The 22,028-nt window shown below is 36.6% G+C and overlaps 1 protein-coding gene across 1 annotated transcript in view; it reads right to left on the bottom strand.

Annotated features, from left to right (window-relative positions):
- Window positions 1-206: 206 nt before the first annotated feature.
- Window positions 207-22,028, bottom strand: part of RPAP3 (RNA polymerase II associated protein 3) — a 41,875-nt gene continuing 20,053 nt past the window's right edge. Inside the window, exons 10-17 of the mRNA XM_030835300.2 lie at window positions 14,627-14,748; window positions 13,233-13,303; window positions 13,015-13,116; window positions 8,143-8,381; window positions 4,506-4,692; window positions 3,654-3,751; window positions 3,087-3,187; window positions 207-517 (exon numbers count right to left, since the gene is read on the bottom strand). Of these exons, the coding sequence (XP_030691160.2) occupies window positions 432-517; window positions 3,087-3,187; window positions 3,654-3,751; window positions 4,506-4,692; window positions 8,143-8,381; window positions 13,015-13,116; window positions 13,233-13,303; window positions 14,627-14,748 (1,006 nt within the window). The 3' untranslated portion in view covers window positions 207-431. The remainder of the gene's footprint in view (window positions 518-3,086; window positions 3,188-3,653; window positions 3,752-4,505; window positions 4,693-8,142; window positions 8,382-13,014; window positions 13,117-13,232; window positions 13,304-14,626; window positions 14,749-22,028) is intronic.

Below are 22,028 nucleotides of genomic sequence, written 5' to 3'. Positions count from 1 at the left end.
CACCTAGAGCCCATGCTCCGCAACAAGAGAAGCCACCGTAACGAGAAGCCCGTGCACCGCAACGAAGAGTAGCCCCCGCTCACCACAGCTAGAAAAAGCCCAAACACAGCGACAAAGACCCAACGCAGCCAAAGATAAAAATAAAAAAAATTTTGTTAATAAAAATAATAAAATAAAATGACATAAAACACCGATCTTTACAAGTATACCTCATTATTTATATTTTTATTTTCAGAAAAAAACTTATAAATAGTTCACTTAAGTATATTTCTCACTAGTTATATCACAATTCACTTTATATTTAATTAGCTTACATCCAAAAACGGTACTTTTCCTGTATATCATTTTCTTAAAAAGCAAAACATTTTATTTTCAGTAGAAAAACATTTACATATGAAATCCAAAGGCAATAATTTCAGTAAAAATGGAAATCAACCACCATATCTTTTCTTGAGTTCTTCAACAGAATTACCATTCAATCCTGATTTGTCTATGTGATTGAATAATACACGTGCAACTGAAAAAGAAAAAAAATTCATTTTAATCTCCATTTTTAAAAAGTAAAGCAAAAATTAAAGGGAGTAATCAAATCTGTTAAATATTTTTTACATTATAAAGCAATCATTAGGATTATTTATAAATTCTAATTCAGATATTTAAAAAGCCAACCTGAGAACAGAAAACTATACAGCAGTCCAATGATGTTTCTTAGCAGAATATTTTGCTTTGGCAGTAAAAAAATTTCCCCTACATCCTCAATGACATTAACTTTGCAGATGAAACATAATTCATTCTGTACTACCCTAAAGATTTTTGACCTGTGTAACAAGTATACTTTTACTTATTTAATATTCCAATTAACTTTTTCAAAATTTAAATCATTTTATTTTAAAAGAAAAATTTATATCACTACTATAAATTAAAAATTAGCAATAACATTCACAAAAATCATGTTTGATGGGCAAGCTGTACATTTTTATAATAACAATTAAAAGTTAAAAAGAGATTTGCTTATGAGTCATTTAATATCTTTCATACCACTGAAATGGCTGGTCTACACTCAACACTATGGAAAACGCTATTATAGTTCATACATTCCTCAACATTAAAACTAGCTAACAGTTTTTAATAATAATGACAATAATAAAAGACAACAGCAGCTACTATTTATTGAATATTAAGTTACACGCCAGGAACCACTGTAAGTGCTTCCCATGTTTAACTTAGTGGACAGTGGTGACCCCACCAAGACAGTACTGTTGGTAGAGGCCAGTCTGAAGGGCCAGCTCACATTCTTTGAGCACACTTCAAGTTATCACATCATAGTGGCAAGAAATCCATTCACTCATGCACTTATACTAAGAGGTTATTATGTACTAAGCACCGTTCTACACGCTGAGGCCTAGAGAACAAGGTAGACAAAGTTCCTGCTGTCATGGAGCTTCCATTCTATTAGGGAGAGAGAAATAACAAACAAATACTTAAAATACTGTCAGCTCGTTCTGTATTATGAAGAAAAATAAAGCGAGGTAAGATGACAGAGGGTGATGAGGAAAGGGAGGCAGGCAGTTACTGTGAGTAGGCCTGTGAGGAAAGGTGTCTCTGAGGAGGTGACTATTAGGTGGAAACTGCATGAAGTGAGGAAGAGGCAGGGGAGGATAGTCTAGGCTGAGGGGTAAGTCAAACACAAAGACGCTGAGGCTATAAGAAGTTTGGTAATTTGGTATATTAAAAAGACACAAAGTCAGTGAGGTGGGGCAGAATGACTAAAAAAAGTGATAAAAAATGAGGTCTGCATTCAACTGAATGCAGATAATACTTTCAGGGACTGTTTCTGATTAAAGATTAAGCAGAAACTTCTTTTGGTTTACCCCTATTAGGAATCTCTCTAAATTACATGTCCACTTCCCTAAGTTCAACATACAGAGTATTTTTCTTAGTGATTCAGATTCAATGTCACTGCTACATGCATAAAGAAGAAACAGAAAAGGAGCCCAAAGTATGTTTAGTCCAGAAAGTATCTGAAAATCATAGTTTTTGCTATTTTTAAAACTAAAAAACTGGTACTCCTGCATTCTAATGATTTTTCTCTTTTTCCTAAAACTACAGTATAGCCTTAAAACTCCAAGTACAACTGACCCTTGAAAAACACAGGTTTCAACTGCACAGATCCACTTACAGGCGGATATTTTTCAACAGTAAACACTACAGCACTACATGATCCACGGTTGGCTGAATCTGTGAATGAGGAACCTCACATCCTGTGGACCGACTATAAAATGTACGTGGATTTTCAACTGTGTGGAGGGTTGGCGCCCCTAACTCCCATGTTGTTCAAGGGTCAATTGTAATTGAAGTTTCTCCATAGTTTGATTTTACTTAAATTAGCGTTCCCCAAAACTGACATTTTATGCCAAAGACTGAGATGTAGAAATAAACAAGGGATCTAACTCTTCAGGCTCATCACCTGCCTCTTTCTACCCTCTAACTTTACAATCCAGCCACACTGCACTCCTTTTAATTTTCTGAGCTCAATTTGCTCTCTCCTGCCTCAAAACCTCTGCACATTCCCACCTCCTTCATCTGACTCCTGCACTTTTTTGAGAATTCAGCTTAAATCAAAGAAACTCAAGGAAATTAGCTCAAAAAAATGGGTGAGACCTCCGATGCACCCACGCCCGGTTGCAAGCTCCTGTGGCAGGAACCCTGCACGAGCTCCATCATGCCAGGAGCTCAACCATTACATTATCACTGTGTTTTCTAGTAGAAGAGCCCAGAACACCTCAGTTTAACTCCTGGGTCTGGCTTCCTAGCTATGGAACCTCGGTCAAGTTCCTTACCTGTGTATGCTTCAGTTTCCTCCTTTGTAAAACCAAAATGATAATCATACCTACACCTCACAAAGTTGTTGTCAGGATGAAAAAATTTAACTTTACTTAATCTAATAGTAATTCAATTTAATTAGCTTAATTGTAATTAATTTAATTGTACATAATTGACATTCAATAAATATTTGCTATCATTTGTTGAATAAAGGAACACACAAGAATAAAGAGATATGAAAAAGCTTTCTTCACAGAACTCACTTTTCTTCTCAGGTTCTGACATAAACATCACTGCCATATCAAACCTTCTTAGTTCAGAAAGTCTTTGTAAGATTTCAAAGATGAGTGATGGCTTTTCTTTCCTGAAATAATCCAAATAAAAAAACAAATGATCAATTAAAAGCAGCTCATTGTCTGCTTACTAAAATAATATTTCCAATTATATATAAATAAGGTCTTCATGTATCATTTTCCCCTGCATACTGTCTATATTTTAAGTGCCCAAATGAAGAATTTTATCAAGTCAACTGAAAAAATCGTAATATTCTTAAATGTGTGGCACAGCACAGACGTTTTTAATCTGCTATAATATTTGCCACTTCCATACTCTACCTTTCTCTAAAAAAATTTTAAGTCATTTTTCCTCCTAATCATTTCCTTTTTCATTGTTTGTACTTGTCATCTCTTTACAACTTCTGCAACAGCTAAATTTATAAGAGAGCTAATTTTGCTATACAAAAGGTAATATGACATGAAAAAGAACGAAGTTCCCAAATCACTAGAAACAGCTGAGCATTACAACATGAAAGCATAACTAAACTTACTTACTCAATGTAAAAGTCATGCAGAATTTTAATGATATGGTTGAATACATCTGGATCTAGATTTTTCTGAAACAGCTTGGGATACAAGGATGGTTCAATTTGCTTGGGAAAAATATAAGGTGTTAGAAAATTCAATTATGGCAACATTCCCAATCACAAACTATTTATGTAATAACTGCTTAGTTCAACATAGTAAAAAATAACTATTATGCATTAGTATTCAATGAATAATAATGGAGTCATACTGAAATGCAACTATGATAGAAGAATGAAAGTTAGAGGAACTATAAAATAATCACTCTGTTCCAGACAGAGAAAAATCTCATGGAGAGATGTGTACTACCCAACAGAAACAGGAAATGAAAGAGAGCTCTCAAGGACCAATAAAAAGAATTAGAAAGTTTAAAAAATAGAACTACTTGAAAAAGACAATGCTAAAAATCCATTATTTGGTAAATTTCATATGAGTTAATTCTTTTTCTTGAGCAAATAAAAGCTCATTTTCAGGAAACTGACGGCCTAAATATTGCAAGCATTGCTTGGCACACAGAAGGCACTCAATGTATTTTAGCTTCTTTCCTCATCTTGAAGGATGAAGAATTAAGTTTAAGTCATGATGTATGAAATTAGATTAAGTTATTTTAGAAAACAAAATTTAACACAGAACCTTTTTCAGAGGTTCACTGGTTGCAAATATTTAAAATGGTCTGACCAGGCTGATATACGTATCAGGCAAGGGATGAGAGCATTTTCTACAATCATATTATAAGCAAATATAGTACTATTATTATATAGTGACCAAAGAAGTTCTTTGACCTCTAACTTACAGGAGAACTACCACCTTCCTCCCTCTTACCTTCAAATATTGATACAACATATCTGGAGAATTTTTCAGTTGTCTGAAATCAGATTCAAGCTGAAATGAGTTTGCAGGAACTGGAGGAAGAGCAGTCCTGATAAACTGAGCAGGTGTTTTGTCTACCTCTATAGAAATCTTCTCACTGAAAGTCCGACATACATCCTTTTTCAAATTGACTTCAGGTCTGAAATATTTCAGAAGCATCAAACAATTAGAAAAGAACCACAGGGCTTCCCTGGTGGCGCAGCAGTTAAGAATCTGCCTGCCAATGCAGGGGACACAGGTTTGATCCCTGGCCCAGGAAGATCCTACATGCCGCGGAGCAACTAAGCACGTGCGCCACAACTACTGAGCCTGTGCTCTAGAGCCCGTGAGCCACAAATGCTGAGCCCAAATGCCACAACTACTGGAGCCCACGCGCCTAGAGCCCGTGCTCTGTAACAAGAGAAGCCACCTCAATGAGAAGCCCGTGCACTGCAACAAAGAGTAGAGAAAGCCCGCAAGCAGCAATGAAGACCAAAGGCAGCCAAAAATCAATAAATAATAATAATAAAAAAGAAAAACAAAGAGAAGAACCACAAATAGTCAAAGCTTATATAAGGAAACATCAACAGAGATTTTTAAATTTCTGACTTTATTAATACTATATTATCTATTTATATTCTGCCAGTAGTAAATTCTTTCAGCTGATAATATATGTATACTTTTGGCAAGACAGATTATACTTGTGCAAATTTTCAGATGCTGGTTACGTAATGACTATTCTCATTAGCTGAGCTAATAGCCTGGCCACCTTTTGAGAAAACATTTCTATACACTGCATTATTATATCACATATACTCACAAGTCAACCTTTCACTCTGAATTATGTGAATTACCACAGTTTCAAGAAAGATTCCAGGAAGGAAGAAATGCTTCCTCCTTTAAAAAAAAAAAAACAAAAAAAAACTGCCTACTTAAAGTTTTCCCACAATCTATAATGTCACTGTAAACAACTACTAAAGTTCAAAGTTTAAAACGAAAAAACCTTTTAATAGGACTGTTGAGTAGCAATGCAAAAATATATGAATAAAATTTCAACACCCCAAAGTAAACTACTAAACTATGTCTTTTATATTCTCATCATTAAGAAAATGCATGACTTTTTGAAAAATTCCAAACAAAATTTAAAGAGCCCATGAATATCTTGAATATTAATGGCTAGAATAATAATGCCTAAATTCTACATTGTTTATGAAGCTTCCCTATAAAAAATTAAAAATCCTGAATTACAAAGTGAAACATATTTACTGAAGTTCTAGAAAAGAAAATGCACAAAATCAATTTGTTCAAGATACTTTCATCACTGTTTGCAGACGACATGATGCGATACATAGAAAATCCTAAAAATGCTGTCAGAAATCTACTAGAGCTCATCAATTAATTCAGTAAAGTTGCAGGATAGAAAATTAATACACAGAAATCTCCTGCATTCCTATATACTAACAACGAAAGATCTGACAGTGAAATTAAGGAAACACTCCCATTTACCACTGCATCAAAAAGAATAAAATACCTAGGAATAAACCTACCTAAGGAGACAAAAGACCTCTACTGTGAAAACTATAAGATGCTGATGAAAGAAATCAGAGATGACACAGATGGAAGGATATATACCATGTTCTTGGATTGGAAAAATCAATACTGTCAAAATGACTATATTACACAAGGCAATCTACAGATTCAATGCAATCCCTATCAAATTACCAATGGCATTTTTCACAGAACTAGAGCAAAAAAATTTTTAATTTATATGGAAACACAAAAGACCCTGAATAGCCAAAGCAATCTTGAGAAAGAGAAACAGAGCTGGAGGAATCAGACTCCCTGACTTCAGACTATACTACAAAGCTAGAGTAATCAAAACAGTACAGTACTGGCACAAAAACAGAAATACAGATCAATAAAATAGGCTAGAAAGCCCAGAAATAAATTCACACACCTATGGTCAACTATCTACGACAAAGGAGGCAAGGCTATACAATGGAGAAAAGACAGTCTCTTCAATAAATGGTACTGGGAAAACTGGACAGCTACATGTAGGAGAATAAAATTAGAACATTCTCTAATACCATACACAAAAATAAACTCAAAATGGATCAAAGAACTAAATGTAAGCCTGTATACTATAAAACTCTTAGAGGAAAACACAGGCAGAACACTCTTTGACATAAACTGCAGTAATACCTTTTCTGATCCACCTCCTAGTATAATGAAAATAAAAACAAAAATAAACAAATGGGACCTAATTAAACTTAAAAGTTTCTGCACAGCAAAGGAAACCATCAACAAAACGAAAAGAAACCACAGAATGGGAGAAAATATTTGCAACCGAAGCAAACGACAAGGGATTAATCTCTAAAATATACAAACAGCTCATGCAGCTCTATGTCTAAAAATCAAACAACCCAATCAAAAAATGGGCAGAAGATCTAAACAGACATTTCTCCAAAGATGACTTACAGATGGCCAAAATGCACATGAAAAGATGGTCAACATCACTAATTATCAGAGAAATGCGAATCAAAACTACAGTGAGATATCACCTCACACCAGTCAGAATGGCCATCATCAAAAAATCTACAAACAATAAATACTGGAGAGGGTGTGGAGAAAAGGGAACCCTCCTACACTGGTGATGGGAATGTAAATTGGTACAACTGCTATGGAGAACAGTATGGAGGTTCCTTAAAAAACTTAAAACAGAACTACCATATGATCCAGCAATCCCATTCCTGGGCATATATCTGGAGAAAACGATAATCTGAAAGGATACATGCACCCCAATGTTCACTGCAGCACTATTTACAACAGCCAAGACATGGAAGCAACCTAAATGTCCATCGAAAGAGGAATGGATAAATAAGATGTGGTACATACACATAATGGAATATTACTCAGCCATAAAAAAGAATGAAATAATGCCATTTACAGCAACATGGATGGACCTAGAGATTATCATACTAAGTGAATTAAGTCAAAGACAAATATCATATGATACCACTCATACGTGGAATCTAATTTTTTTAAAAAAGATATAAATGAACTTATTTATAAAACAGAAACAGACTTACAGATATTGAAAACAAACTTATCGTTACCAGAGGGGAAACATGGAGGGGAGGGATAAATCAGGAGCTTGAGATGAACATACAAAAACTACTATATGTAAGATAAATAAGCAACAAGGACCTACTGTATAGCACAGGAAACTCTGCTCAATATTCTGTGATAATCTATATTGAGAAAGAATCTAAAAAAGAATGAATATATGTATATGTGTAACTGAATCACTTTGCTATATACCTGAAACTAACACAACATTGTAAATCAACTATACTCCAATAAAATTAAAATATATTTTTTTAAAAAGATACTCTCTCTTATTTCTAAAGTCCTCAGTGTGGTAAAGGAATAGTGATCATTCCTTCAGCAAAACCTCTCTTACAGTTAAAAGAAAAACTACAATGTAAAGTTAGATAGTTCAAAAAACTATGTGGATGAGTACAAACCAGAAGTCTCATCAGCAATATCTATTTTCTAGTGGGATTACTGCCATTCTAGATGACTATCAGATAAAAGTATTTCTACTCACTGCAGAGCTGAAGTATCACTGATTTCTTCTATTTTCAATACTTTTGCTTTTGGGATATCACTTGTGGGCAGAAGGTCATCCTGGCTTGAGTTCTTCTTACTTGTGCCAGCGGTTGCTGTTACCTTTGCTGGATTAATAGGATTACGCTCTGGAGCAGCAGCAGTAGTAGTGCTATCTGGCACATCAACAGTCTGTATCAAATTACCAGTTTCTTCGATAATAAGCTTCTTGAGTGGTTTCTAAAACAATTAAAATCAATTCTTTGCATCAACATACAAAGGTTTCCTATTTTAGGGGCACAAATTAAAAGGTTACAGTGTTTTTACAGCCAACATCCCAGTTGTAAGTAAATTCAATTTGGAGTCATACTGCCAGACTACCATATGTAGGTCTAAATGGGGGAAAGAAGATGCATATATAAATAATTACAAGGCAATGGAATATGCATTATAAAAGGTACAGGTACAAAGTGCTAAAAGAACAGAGGAAGGAAGATAAAAATTGACATCGGGGGGCTTCACAGAAAAAGTACCCAGGAATGGCAGTGTTGAAGGGTATGGTCAGTGGAAAGGTGAGAAGTCCAGTAGGGCTGGTGCAAGGGGAGGAGAGGTGGAGACAAAGCCTGAAAGGCTGCTTAAAGGCAGCTTATAAAGGGACTTGTGTGCTGTATCAAGGAGCTTGAAGTTTATCCTAGAGGCAACAAAGCCAAGAAAAAAATATGACCAAGTGACATCAGTATTGTGGGCTGAAGGCAAGTAGAACAAGGCCAGGCAATAACCTGCATTCTGTATGAAAGAAAAGATCCTGCATGCCGCAACGAAGATCCTGCAACTAAGATCTGATGCAGCCAAATAAGGAAATAAATAAATATTTTTAAAAAACAAAAACAAAAACCTAACTGCATCCTCTAACTGCTGGATAAAACCAGCCTAGAATTAAAGATTTGCCAAATAATTTACACAAAGTTGGCAAGTACCTGACCACAATAATGGTTTTTAATTTATTAATATAAATAGCATTCACTATTTATTTCAATCATAACAGGTGGCAAATATTTTCAATTTCTTCCCAAGCTTACATGTAATACTCTTTGCTTTTTAATAAAAGACGTTCTTTAGTATACTCTAAGTTTTCATTCCAACTGTACAGTTGAATTTTAAATCAGAAAGCTGCAAATATAAAAACTTTTGACATATATACTAAACTCAGTGTTAAAACCAGGCATTCCATTAGCATAACTAAGAAAAGACCTAATGGTAACAACTGAGTGTTACTAGATGAATGCACATAAATAAAAAAGCTATTAAAAGTCTGTTAACAGAATCCCGTTAGCGGTTCTATCTTTAAGGATAATCATGTTAATCTAAGGCCTTTGCTTTGCTGATAACTATCAACACCAATAGTTTTCCATCAAGATATTGACCAAGAATGGATATGTGTTAGTGTTAAAAAAATAGTGTTAAAGAACAGACTATAAAAAATAGACTATAACTACTGAATTGTATCAATGCAGTTCCATTTAAAACCAAATCCTTTCATTGACAACAGAGGTGTAAACATGATCCTAGTTAATGAATTTCCTAACAGATGATCTCTTTCAGGGTAGACCAGTGGCTACTGAGACCTGCTCAATGCTACTGATGGCTGGGAGGGATGAGGGGATGACAGTATGCTGGTAACAGGAGTGAAACACAAAAGATACCACTACAGTTGAAAGATGTAAGAAAACATGAAAGGATCAATTCATCTTTTTAAATTAAGATTTAGAAGCATACATTTTATTTAACTATATTATATCATTTCAAGAAAAAGAAAAGAGAAATAAGAATAAACAGAGGGCTTCCCTGGTGGCGCAGTGGTTAAGAATCCGCCTGCCAATGCGGGGGACATGGGTTTGAGCCCTGGTCCGGGAAGATTCCACATGCCGCGGAGCAACTAAGCCCATGCGCCACAACTACTGAGCCTGCACTCTAGAGCCCGCAAGCCACAACTACTGAGCCCACGAGCGGCAACTACCAAAACCCACGCACCTAGAGCCGGTGCTCCACAACAAGAGAAGCCACGGCAATGAGGCGCTCGCGCACCGCAACGAAGAGTAGCCCCCGCTCACCGCAACTAGAGAAAGCCTGCGTGCAGCAACAAAGACCCAACACAGCCAAAAATAAATAAATAAATAAATAAAATTATTTAAAAAAAAAAAGAATAAACAGAAAAGGAGAAAGAGACAAAGGAGACCAAGCAGAAAGGTGAATTTTTGATATGGGGAATCAGGAAAATGAAAAAAATAAAATATTTTAGTGGAGACCAAGAGATCAGGACAAACTCTCATTTACTACCATCCTACCTAGGAACCCCAGGCCCAGCTGACCTACATTACTGCTCTCCTACAGTCTCTCTATAGAAGATATATTAACAGTACTCCCCGCTGCAAACCCTCAAGCACAGGAGACCCCAACCGAGCCTCTCGCTTGAATAAAGTAACCCCAGGACTCTTTTTTCTCCACCTCCTGGGCCTTCCTTTCTTTCCTGACCACTTTCCTCAGTGTCCAGGTGCCCTCACACATATATGACTGAAAAGGAAATTAACATTTGTTTTACGTGAAACTGCCTTAGCATTATTGGACATTATTTCCTTTGATCTCAACTAACCTGTGAGTTATTCTCAACTTAAGTAGAAAAAGTAAGAATCACATAGGGTTCACACTCGCCTAAAATTTTAAAGCTTATGAAATGGGGCTCAAATCAACTCAAAAGCATCATACCAAACTGCACCTACTATTTTTTAAACAATGCCCACTTTTTTAAATGGAGACCTATTATAAAAATAAATAGCAATTTTTTCCCCTTCCCACTAGGATAATGATTTTGTTTCTGTTGGATCAGTTACAAAATGGTTTACCCCAGATCTCTCAATTCATGAAGGTGTTCTGTTTTGAGATCCAGCCACAAAAGATTCAAATTTATGTTGCATTTTCACAACTATTAACATAAACTGATTTTTAAACTGAGGGAGAAGAGTACCCAACAGATTTATAAAAGCTGTTTAGGGTATACTGGCCATGGGACCTTCTTCCATACACAGATTTCTGATTTACCACATGGTAATGTCTTTATAATTATGCACAGCAGAAGTCTGACAAAGGCTTTGTTTTTACCTTTTGAATTAACTTCTGTGACAAAGTTTTACAAAGAGATAAAAGTTTAAATCACATTGGATTAAACATTTAATCACCTTTATTGTTAAGAATAGAATAATAGCAAGTGAATATGATATATGAAAATGAACATGATATATGAAAATGTATGAAAGCAACTAAGATTTATGCCTGGCACATGAAACAATTATTATCTCAGAAAATTCAAGAATAAAGTCAAAATAAGAACCCAAGAAAAATATTAAACAAAGAATTCCTCTATCTCTTACTAACTTGAACTATGAGCTTGGCAAAACACAAAACTTTCTTTGCCTCACCTTCTTCCTTTGGAAAAGGAGGATAAAAATATCTGCTCCGACTTCCTTGTAAAATTGTTATTTCTCTCAAAGCATCATCCATGCATAACAGTTACTTCTAGGGTGTAGGGAGATCATGATCAGTGAGGGGCACACAGGGAGATTTTTGGAAGCTGATACCTTTCAATTTTTTGACCTGGTTGGTGGTTTCACAGATGTTCACTTTATTCTTTAAATCTTAATTTGTTCTGTGTACTTTTCTATATGCATTTTATCTTTCATAATTTCTATATATAATACCATGTAAATGTTAGAAATTACCATAGAGTCACACACTATATAGGTGTGTGTATATATATATATATATATATATATATATATATATATATATAAACAAAACAAACCACTGAATTTTACCAGCTACTCTTTCTGTTCCAACATTGCAGGAAAAAACTGGCTTTGCTGGATTTAATGAAAAACAGTATGGCATACCAAAAACAATGTGCAGTGTATATTCTTAAGAATAACTCTGCCTATACAGGCAATACCTTGGAGATATTGCAGGTTCAGTTACAGACCACCACAATAAAGTGAATATTGCAATAAAGCAAGTCACATAAATCTTTTGGTTTCTCAATGCATATAAAAGTTATGTTTACACTATACTGTACTGTTTTAAGTGTGTAATAGCATTATGTCTTAAAAAAACATACATACCTTAATTAAAAAATACTTTATTGCAAAAAAATGCTAACCATCATCTGAGCCTTCAGCAAGTCTTTTTGCAATAGTAACAAAGATCACTGATCACAGGTCACCATAACAAATATGATAGTAATGAAAAAGTTTGAAATATTGCAAAAATTACCAAAATGTGACACAAGGACACGAAGTAAGAAAATGCTATTGGAAAAATGGCGCTGATAGACTTGCTCAGCACAGGGTTGCCGCAAACCTTCAATCTGTAAAAAACGCAGTATCTGCAAAGTGCAATAAAACAAGGTATGCCTGTACTAGATTTCTGCCAAAGTGCTAACTTTAGATCAAACCCCACAGAAGATGCAAGACTACTGTAATAAAATCCCAATTTCAAGTAATAGTAATAGAAATAAAAATATTTAATTACAAAATGTAAAACAGCTCCAAATTCCTCTAAAGCCAGAAAATATGTAGAAATATTTAGTGTTAAATTAAAAGTCGCTTTAAAAAGTTACCCCAGAACTTTAAACAGCTCAATTTTCCCCAATTTGATTATGCCAATATTCCTAAGAAGTATTTTTTAAAGATTCTAAAAATGGCTCTTGGAAGAGATTTCAGCATTTCTTTTCAGAGTCTACTAACTCAACATTTGTTTTCAGCTCTTATTAATAGAACACTGATATTTAAATAGCAAGGGAAAAAATTAAAGGGCCTTTACTTACAGTTGATCCAAGATGAGGTGGATTATCAATGGGTTTTATCACGTTTTGCCTTTGAGTAGAATCAAGAAAGACATCATCCCAGTGTCCTTTCTCAATTAATTCCTTGAAAATAAATTTGTAACCATGACTATCAAAATATGCTCAAGTTAATCACGCAACAAATAAATGTGTTTATGCTTCAGAAAATAAGACCATATTTTGGTGGAAAGAATGCATACCTTTTTAATTTTGGAAAGTTCAGTCACTGCCTGCTTATTTCCAGGTTCCAGAAGTAAAACAGTTTCAAAATCTAAAATGAATTTTTAAGAAATATAATAAATTAGTGAAAATACTTTATGGAGTTCAAAAAATTATATATTTAGTTAGTAATCCCATATTTATCTCAAGAAGTTTTACTCAGGATGCTAGGAAGCTGGTGAGCAATAATAAGAACTAACATTTACCAACTGCTATTCTAGTTGCTTTATATGAATTCTCATGTAACATGACTACAACTCTACTTTACAGTGAAACAACTGAGGCCTTGATCTAGAGGTCATCTAACTCACCAAGACTCACACTGTTAACAAACGACAGGGTAATCACCAAACATAAGACAGAATCTAAGAGAATCCCAGATAATGGAATATTATTAAGCCTTAAAAAGGAATCAAAGTCTGATATATGCTACAACATGCATGAGCCTTAGAGACGTGCTAAGTGAAACAAGCCAGAGACGAAAGGACAACTACTGTATGATTCTACTCACATGAGGTACTAGAATAGTCAAATTCAGAGACAGAAAGTAGAATGTTGATTACCAGGGGCTGGAGGAAGGGGGAATGGAGAGTTATTGTCAAAAGGGTAGAATGTTCCGAATGGAACGATGAAAAAGTTCTGGAGATGTGTAATGGTGATGGCTGACAACAATGTGAATGTACTCAATGCCACTGAGCTGTACACTTAAAAATGGTTAAAACAGTAAATTTTATGTTATGTCTATTGTACCATGATAAAAAAATGCATGGGCTACAGCTGAAGCCAGACTTAAACTGCCAGATTTAAATGAACATTCAAAACACAAAGGCTGAAAACCAATTATATAAGCATTGATGTGTCAAGAAGTTAGAAAACCAGCAAATTCAGCCAAAAGACAGATGAAGGAAGGAAATAAAAAGCAGAAATATGTAAAACAGAAAACACACAAGAGAAGTAAGTTGGTTCTTCAAAATAACTAACAGAATACGTAAAAGATCATGAAAAAATAAGAATAACTAGTATCAAGAAAAAAAGCGGGGGCATCACTACAGTCTCATATTATCCTCTACCTCCTGGTTGCTGACTCCCTTTTCATTCTTGCCTTTTTCTTGCTTTTTTCCTTCTCACCTATAATTTGAATTTTTCATTAATTTTGGTCAGATTGTACTGTATGCTATTAAAAGATAACCAGGTCCACTATGGAAGCTGAATTCCTTCAAATCTACAAACGTATTCATGATCTAAACTGTGAAAGAAAATGTACTTTTCTAGGTTCTGTATCCTTGAAACATGGGAAGGCTATGCAAATCTCTGCTTCTATAACAGGAGTGTCAACAGGAAGAGTGAGGGCCGGGTGTTATAAAAATAGTCTTACCTTGTTTGGCCTCATTAAGCTTTCCCAAAAATGTTCTTGCAGTTCCCCTTCTGGCAAAGGCTTTAGAATATGAGCCATCTAATAAAATAGCTTGTGTGCAGTCTTTTTCAGCCTCTTCATACCTATTAAACATGATAAAACGACCAAGTGGAAAAATGTAGCTTACAGCAAACTTCATATAAACTGAGTTTCTAGTATAAAAATATACATATAATTTCAATTACCAGCTCCCAAATCTGTGTTTGAGGGAAAAGACTAATTTTTAAATTTTTTATTCTCACCAAATTTTGGAATCATCTGGTGAGGGAAGAGAAGGTATCAGATTAAGGGGAAGTCAGGAATGAGTCTGCTGGAAGGATGAAATTAATGATGATAAAATATGAGTAGAGCAGACAAAAGAACACCACTGCTGGCAGTGTACCTCCCCTCCAACTCTCAGTATGTACAGGTACTATAATAAAAATTATAACTGGCATTAAATCTCCAAACTTCATTAATATTTACCCACAGTACACATCACCTAAGGAAAACAGCACACACAGAACTCAGAATCCATTATATACGTGAAAGCATACCACCTACTACTTTTCATAAATTCTACTCAGTCATGCAACCAGCAATTAATTCAGTCTGAGTACTGCTTTATGACAACAAAAAGCTAAGAAAAGCTAAAAAAAAAAAACAAACAATAGAAAAAACTTGAGACCCTCATATATATTAAAATGACATTAATGAATTATTGTGAATTTATTTGGCATAATAATGGTATTGTGATTATGTATGAAACATCCTTTAGGGATGAAATATCATAATGTCTCTGATTTGCTTTACAATAATTCGGGGGGAAAACAGCTGAAACAAGTATGACAAAAAAGGTATGGCTAGTGAACACTAGATGATTTGGTACATAGAGTTTATTATGAAAAGTTTCATAATAACAAATATTTTTTTAAAAAAGAATCTTCTGTGATGACATTCTTCCCAAGGCCTAAGTGAATGCCATTCTACATTCAAAACAAGACCTAGGGTGAAAAAGATTAAACACCTCTGAATTCTTTAATTCACTTTTCAGCAAGAGAAAGAACATGTTTGTGTGTGTTCGCGTCCATGCCCCAACCAGTATATTTTCTACTTGACTGATTATATCATTCTCCCATTCAAGATACTGCATGGTCCCCACATTTTTTACAATAAAGTCTGCAGAGCACAAAGTCGGGGGCTTGCATGATGCTCCAGCCTTATCTCTGTCACTGCCCCTGCATGCCAGCCACCATACGGACCACTTGTCCTTTCCAGAGGTACCATGGAATTTCCCACTCCTGTGCCTGTGAACCTGCACGAGGACACTCAACCTGTTTTTTCACCTCACTAATCATACTATCCCTTTAGATCTCGGTTCAGGTCAAACTCCTGTTTGAAAGAGTTGCTCTTCTCCTTGTTCCTCATCTAGTCTGTAATATCTGACAGCAGTCACTATGTAGAAGAGAAAACTTCTGATATTAACTGAATCTAAAACATACACTAGAAAAAGATACAAATAAGAGTCACATAGGGAGACCTTCAAGATGGCAGAAGAGTAAGACGTGGAGATCACCTTCCTCCCCACAAATACATCAGAAATACATCTACATGTGGAACAACCCCTACAGAACACCTACTGAACACTGGCAGAAGACCTCAGACCACCCAAAAGGCAAGAAACTCCCCACATACCTGGGTAGGGCGAAAGAAAAAACAGAGACAAAAGAATAGGGACAGGACCTGCACCTCTGGGAGGGAGCTGTGAAGGAGGAAAAGTTTCCACACACTAGGAAGCCCTTTCACTGGTGGAGACAGGGGGTGGGCAGGGGGGAAGCTTCGGAGCCACAGAGGAGAGCGCAGCCACAGGGGTGCAGAGGGCAAAGCAGAGAGATTCCCGCACAGAGGATCAGTGCCGACCAGCACTCACCAGCCCGAGAGGCTTGTCTGCTCACCGGCTGGGGCGGGCGAGCTGAGGCTGGGAGCTGAGGCTCGGGCTTTGGTCGGAGTGCAGGGAGAGGACTGGGGTTGGCGGCATGAACACAGCCTGAGGGGGCCAGTGCGCCACAGCTAGACGGGAGGGAGTCCGGGAAAAAGTCTGGACCTGCCTAAGAGGCAAGAGATCATTGTTTCGGGGTGCGCAAGGAGAGGGGATTCAGAGCACCGCCAAAACGAGCTCTAGAGACGGGCATGAGCCACGGCTATCAGCGCGGACCCCAGAGACGGGCATGGGATGCTGAGGTTGCTGCTGCAGCCACCAGGAATCCTGTGTGCAAGCACAGGTCACTATCCACACCGCCCCTCCCAGGAGCCTGTGCAGCTGCCACTGCCAGGGTCCCATGATCCAGCGACAACTTTCCCAGGAGAACGCACACGGTGCACCTCAGGCTGTTGCAACGTCACGCCGGCCTCTGCCTCCGCAGACTCACCCCACATCCGTAACCCTCCCTCCCCCTGGCCTGAGTGAGCCAGAGCCCCCTAATCAGCTGCTCCTTTAACCCCATCCTGTCTAAGCTAAGAACAGACGCCCTCAGGTGACCTACACGAAGAGGCGGGGCCAAATCCAAAGCTGAACGCCCGGTAGCTGTGTGAACAAAGAGAAAGGGAAATCCCTCCCCAGAAGCCTCAGGAGCAGCGGATTAAATCTCCACAACCAACGTGATGTACCCTGCACCTGTGGAATACCTGAATAGACAACGAATCATCCCAAATTCAGGAGGTGGACTTTGGGAGCAACGATATATTTTTTTCCTTTTTCTCTATTTGTGAGTGTGTATGTATATGCTTCTGTGTGTGATTTTGTCTCCACAACTTTGCTTTTACCATTTGTCCTAGGGTTCTGTCTGTCCATTAATTTTTGGGGGGTTTTTTGTATGTTTTTTAGCATTTGTTATCATTGGTGGATTTGTTTTTTGGTTTGGTTGTTCTCTTTTTTCTTTTCTTTTCTTTTTTTATTACTTTTTAATTTTTTTATTTTAATAACTTTATTTTATTTCTTTTTTTCTCTCTCTCTTTCTTTTTTTCTCCCTTTTCTTCTGAGCCATGTGCCTGACAGGGTCTTGCTGCTCCAGCCAGGTGTCAGGCCTGTGCCTCTGAAGTGGGAGAGCCAAGTTCAGGACATTGGTCCACCAGAGACCTCTCAGATCCACATAATATCAAATGGTGAAAGCTCTCCCAGGGATCTCCATCTCAATGCTAAGACCCAGCTCCACTTAACAACCAGCAAGCTACAGTGCTGGACACCCTATGCCAAACAACTAGCAAGATAGGAACACAACCCCACCCATTAGCAGAGAGGCTGCCTAAAATCATAATAAGGTCACAAACACCCCCAAACACACCACTGGACACGGACCTGCCCACGAGAAAGACAAGATCCAGCTTCATCCACCAGATGCAGGCACCAGTCCCCTGCACCAGGAACCCTACACAACCCACTGAACCAACCTTAGCCACTTCGGGAAGACACCAAAAACAACAGGAACTACAAACCTGCAGTCTGCGAAAAGGAGACCCCAAACACAGTAAGTTAAGCAAAATGAGAAGACGGAGAAACACCCAGCAGATGAAGGAGCAAGGTAAAAACCCACCAGACCAAACAAATGAAGAGGAAATAGGCAGTCTACCTGAAAAAGAATTCAGAGTAATGAGAGTAAAGATAATCCAAAATCTTGGAAATAGAATGGAGAAAATACAAGAAACGTTTAACAAGGACCTAGAAGAACTAAAGAGTGAACAAACAATGATGAACAACACAATAAATGAAATAAAAAATTCTCTAAAAGGAATCAATAGCAGAAAAACTAAGGCAGAAGAATGGATAAGTGACCTGGAAGATAAAATAGTGGAAATAACTACTGCAGAGCAGAATAAAGAAAAAAGAATGAAAAGAATGGATGACAGTCTCAGAGACCTCTGGAACAACATTAAATGCACCAACATTCAAATTACAGGGGTCCCAGAAGAAGAAGAGAAAAAGAAAGGGACTGAGAAAATATTTGAAGAGATTATAGGTGAAAATTTCCCTAATATGGGAAAGAAAATAGTCAATCAAGGTCACGAAGCGCAGTGAGTCCCATACAGGATAAATCCAAGGAGAAACACGCCAAGACACATATTAATCAAACTATCAAAAATTAAATATAAAGAAAAAATACTAAAAGCAGCAAGGGAAAAACAAAAAATAACATATAAGAGAATTCCCATAAGGTTAACAGCTGATCTTTCAGCAGAAACTGCAAGCCAGAATGGAGTGGCAGGACATATTTAAAGTGATGAAAGGGAAAAACCTACAACCAAGATTACTCTACCCAGCAAGGATCTCATTCAGATTCGATGGAGAAATCAAAAGCTTTACAGACAAGCAAAAGCTAAGAGAATTCAGCACCACCAAACCAGCTTTACAACAAAGGCTAAAGGAACTTCTCTAGGCAAGAAACAGAAGAGAAGGAAAAGATCTACAATAACAAACCCAAAACAATTAAGAAAATGGTAATAGGGACATACATATTGCTAATTACCTTAAATGTAAATGGATGAAATGCCCCAACCAAAAGACACAGACTGGCTGAATGGATAAAAAACAAAACCCATATATATGCTGTCTACAAGAGACCCACTTCAGACCTAGGGACACATACAGAGTGAAAGTGAGGGGATGGAAAAAAGATATTCCATGCAAATGGAAATCAAAAGAAAGCTGGAGTAGCAATTCTCATATCAGACAAAATAGACTTTAAAATAAAGACTATTACAAGAGACAAAGAAGGACACTACATAATGATCAAGGGCTCAATCCAAGAAGAAGATATAACAATTGTAAGTATTTATGCACCCAACATAGGAGCACCTCAATACATAAGGCAAATGCTAAAAGCCATAAAAGGGGAAATCGACAGTAACACAAACATAGTAGGGGACTTTAATACCCCACTTTCACCAACGGACAGATCACCCAAAATGAAAATAAACAAGGAAACACAAGCTTTAAATGATACATTAAATAAGATGGACTTAATTGATATTTATAGGACATTTCATCCGAAAACAACAGAATACACTTTCTTCTCAAGTGCTCATGGAACATTCACCAGGATAGATCATATCTTGGGTCACAAATCAACGCTTGATAAATTTAAGAAAATTGAAATTGCATCAAGTATGTTTTCCAACCACAACGCTATGAGACTAGATATTAATTACAGGAAAAAATCTGTAAAAATTACAAGCTCATGGAGGCTAAACAATACGCTACTTAATAAGCAAGAGATCACTGAAGAAATCAAAGAGGAAATCAAAAAATACCTAGAAACAAATGACAATGAAAACATGACGACCCAAAACCAATGGGATGCAGCAAAAGCAGTTCTAAGAGGGAAGTTTATAGCAATACAATCCTACCTCAAGAAACAAGAAACATCTCAAATAAACAACCTAATCTTACACCTAAAGCAATTAAAGAAAAAAGAACAAAAAAACCCCAAAGTTAAGAAGAGGAAAGAAATCATAAAGATCAGATCAGAAATAAATGAAACAGAAATGAAGGAAACAATAGCAAAGATCAATAAAACTAAAAGCTGGTTCTTTGAGAAGATAAACAAAATAGATAAACCATTAGCCAGACTCATCAAGAAAAAAAGGGAGAAGACTCAAATCGACAGAATTAGAAATGAAAAAGGAGAAGTAACAACTGACACTGCAGAAATACAAACGATCATGAGAGATTACTACAAGCAACTATATGCGAATAAAATGGACAACCTGGAAAAATGAACAAATTCTTAGAAAGGCACAACCTTCCAAGACTGAACCAGGAAGAAACAGAAAATATAAACAGACCAAAAACAAGCACTGAAATTGAGACTGTGATTAAAAATCTTCCAACAAACAAAAGCCCAGGACCAGATGACTTCACAGGCAAATTCCATCAAACATTTAGAGAAGAGCTAACACCTATCCTTCTCAAACACTTCCAGACAAAGACGTCTCAGAGAAAGAAAATTACAGGCCAACAGCACTGATGAACATAGATGCAAAAATCCTCAACAGAATACTAGCAAACGGAATCCAACAGCACATTAAAAGGATCATACACCATGATCAAGTGGGGTTTATCCTAGGAATGCAAGGATTCTTCAATGTATGCAAATCAATCAATGTGATACAGCATATTAACAAACTGAAGAATAAAAACCATATGATCATCTCATTAGATGCAGAAAAAGCTTTCAACACAATTCAACACACACTTATGATAAAAACCCTCCAGAAAGTAGGCATAGAGGGAACTTATCTCAACATAATAAAGGCCATATATGACAAACCGACAGCCAACATTGTTCTCAATGGTGAAAAACTGAGACCATTTCCACTAAGATCAGTAACAAGGCATGGTTGCCCATTCTCACCACTATTATTCAACATAGTTGTGGAAGTTTTAGCCACCGCAGTCAGAGAAGAAAAAGAAATAAAAGGAATCCAAATTGGAAAAGAAGAAGTAAAGCTGTCACTGTTTGCCGATGACATGATACTATACATAGAGAATCCTAAAGATGCTACCAGAAAACTACGAGAGCTAATCAATGAATTTGGTAAAGTAACAGGATACAAAATTAATGCACAGAAGTCTCTTACATTCCTATAAACTAATGATGAAAAATCAGAAAGAGAAATTAAAGAAACACTCCCACTGACCACTGCAACAAAAGAATAAAATACCTAGGAATACACCTACCTAAGGAGACAAAAGACCTGTATGCAGAAAACTGTAAGACACTGATGAAAGAAAATAAAGATACAAACAGATGGAGAGATATACCATGTTTTTGGATTGGAATAATCAACACTGTGAAAATGACTATACTACCCAAAGCAATCCACAGATTCAATGCAATCCCTATCAAACTACCAATGGCATTTTTCACAGAACTGGAACAAAAAATTTCACGATTTGTATGCAAACACAAAAGACCCCGAATAACCAAAGCAATCTTGAGAAAGAAAAACGGAGCTGGAGGAATCAGCCTCCCTGACTTCAGGCTATACTACAAAGCTACAGTATCAAGACAGTATGGCACTGTCCACAAAAACAGAAATATAGATCAATGGAAAAGGATAGAAAGCCCAGAGATGAAGCCACGCACATATGGTCACCTTATTTTCGATAAAAGGAGGCAAGAATATACAATGAAGAAAAGACAGCCTCTTCAGTAAGTGGTGCTGGGAAAACTGGACAGCTACATGTAAAAGAATGAAATCAGAACACTCCCTAACACCATACACAAAAATAAGCTCAAAATGGATTAAAGACCTAAATGTAAGGCCAGACACTGTAAAACTCTTAGAGGAAAACATAGGCAGAACACCCTATGACATAAATCACAGC

Source organism: Globicephala melas, chromosome 10 (assembly GCF_963455315.2).
Source record: "Globicephala melas chromosome 10, mGloMel1.2, whole genome shotgun sequence".
Lineage (NCBI taxonomy): Eukaryota > Metazoa > Chordata > Mammalia > Artiodactyla > Delphinidae > Globicephala > Globicephala melas.
The sequence above is the reverse complement of the archived record's forward strand: the minus strand, read 5'-3'. Positions and strand labels throughout refer to the sequence as shown.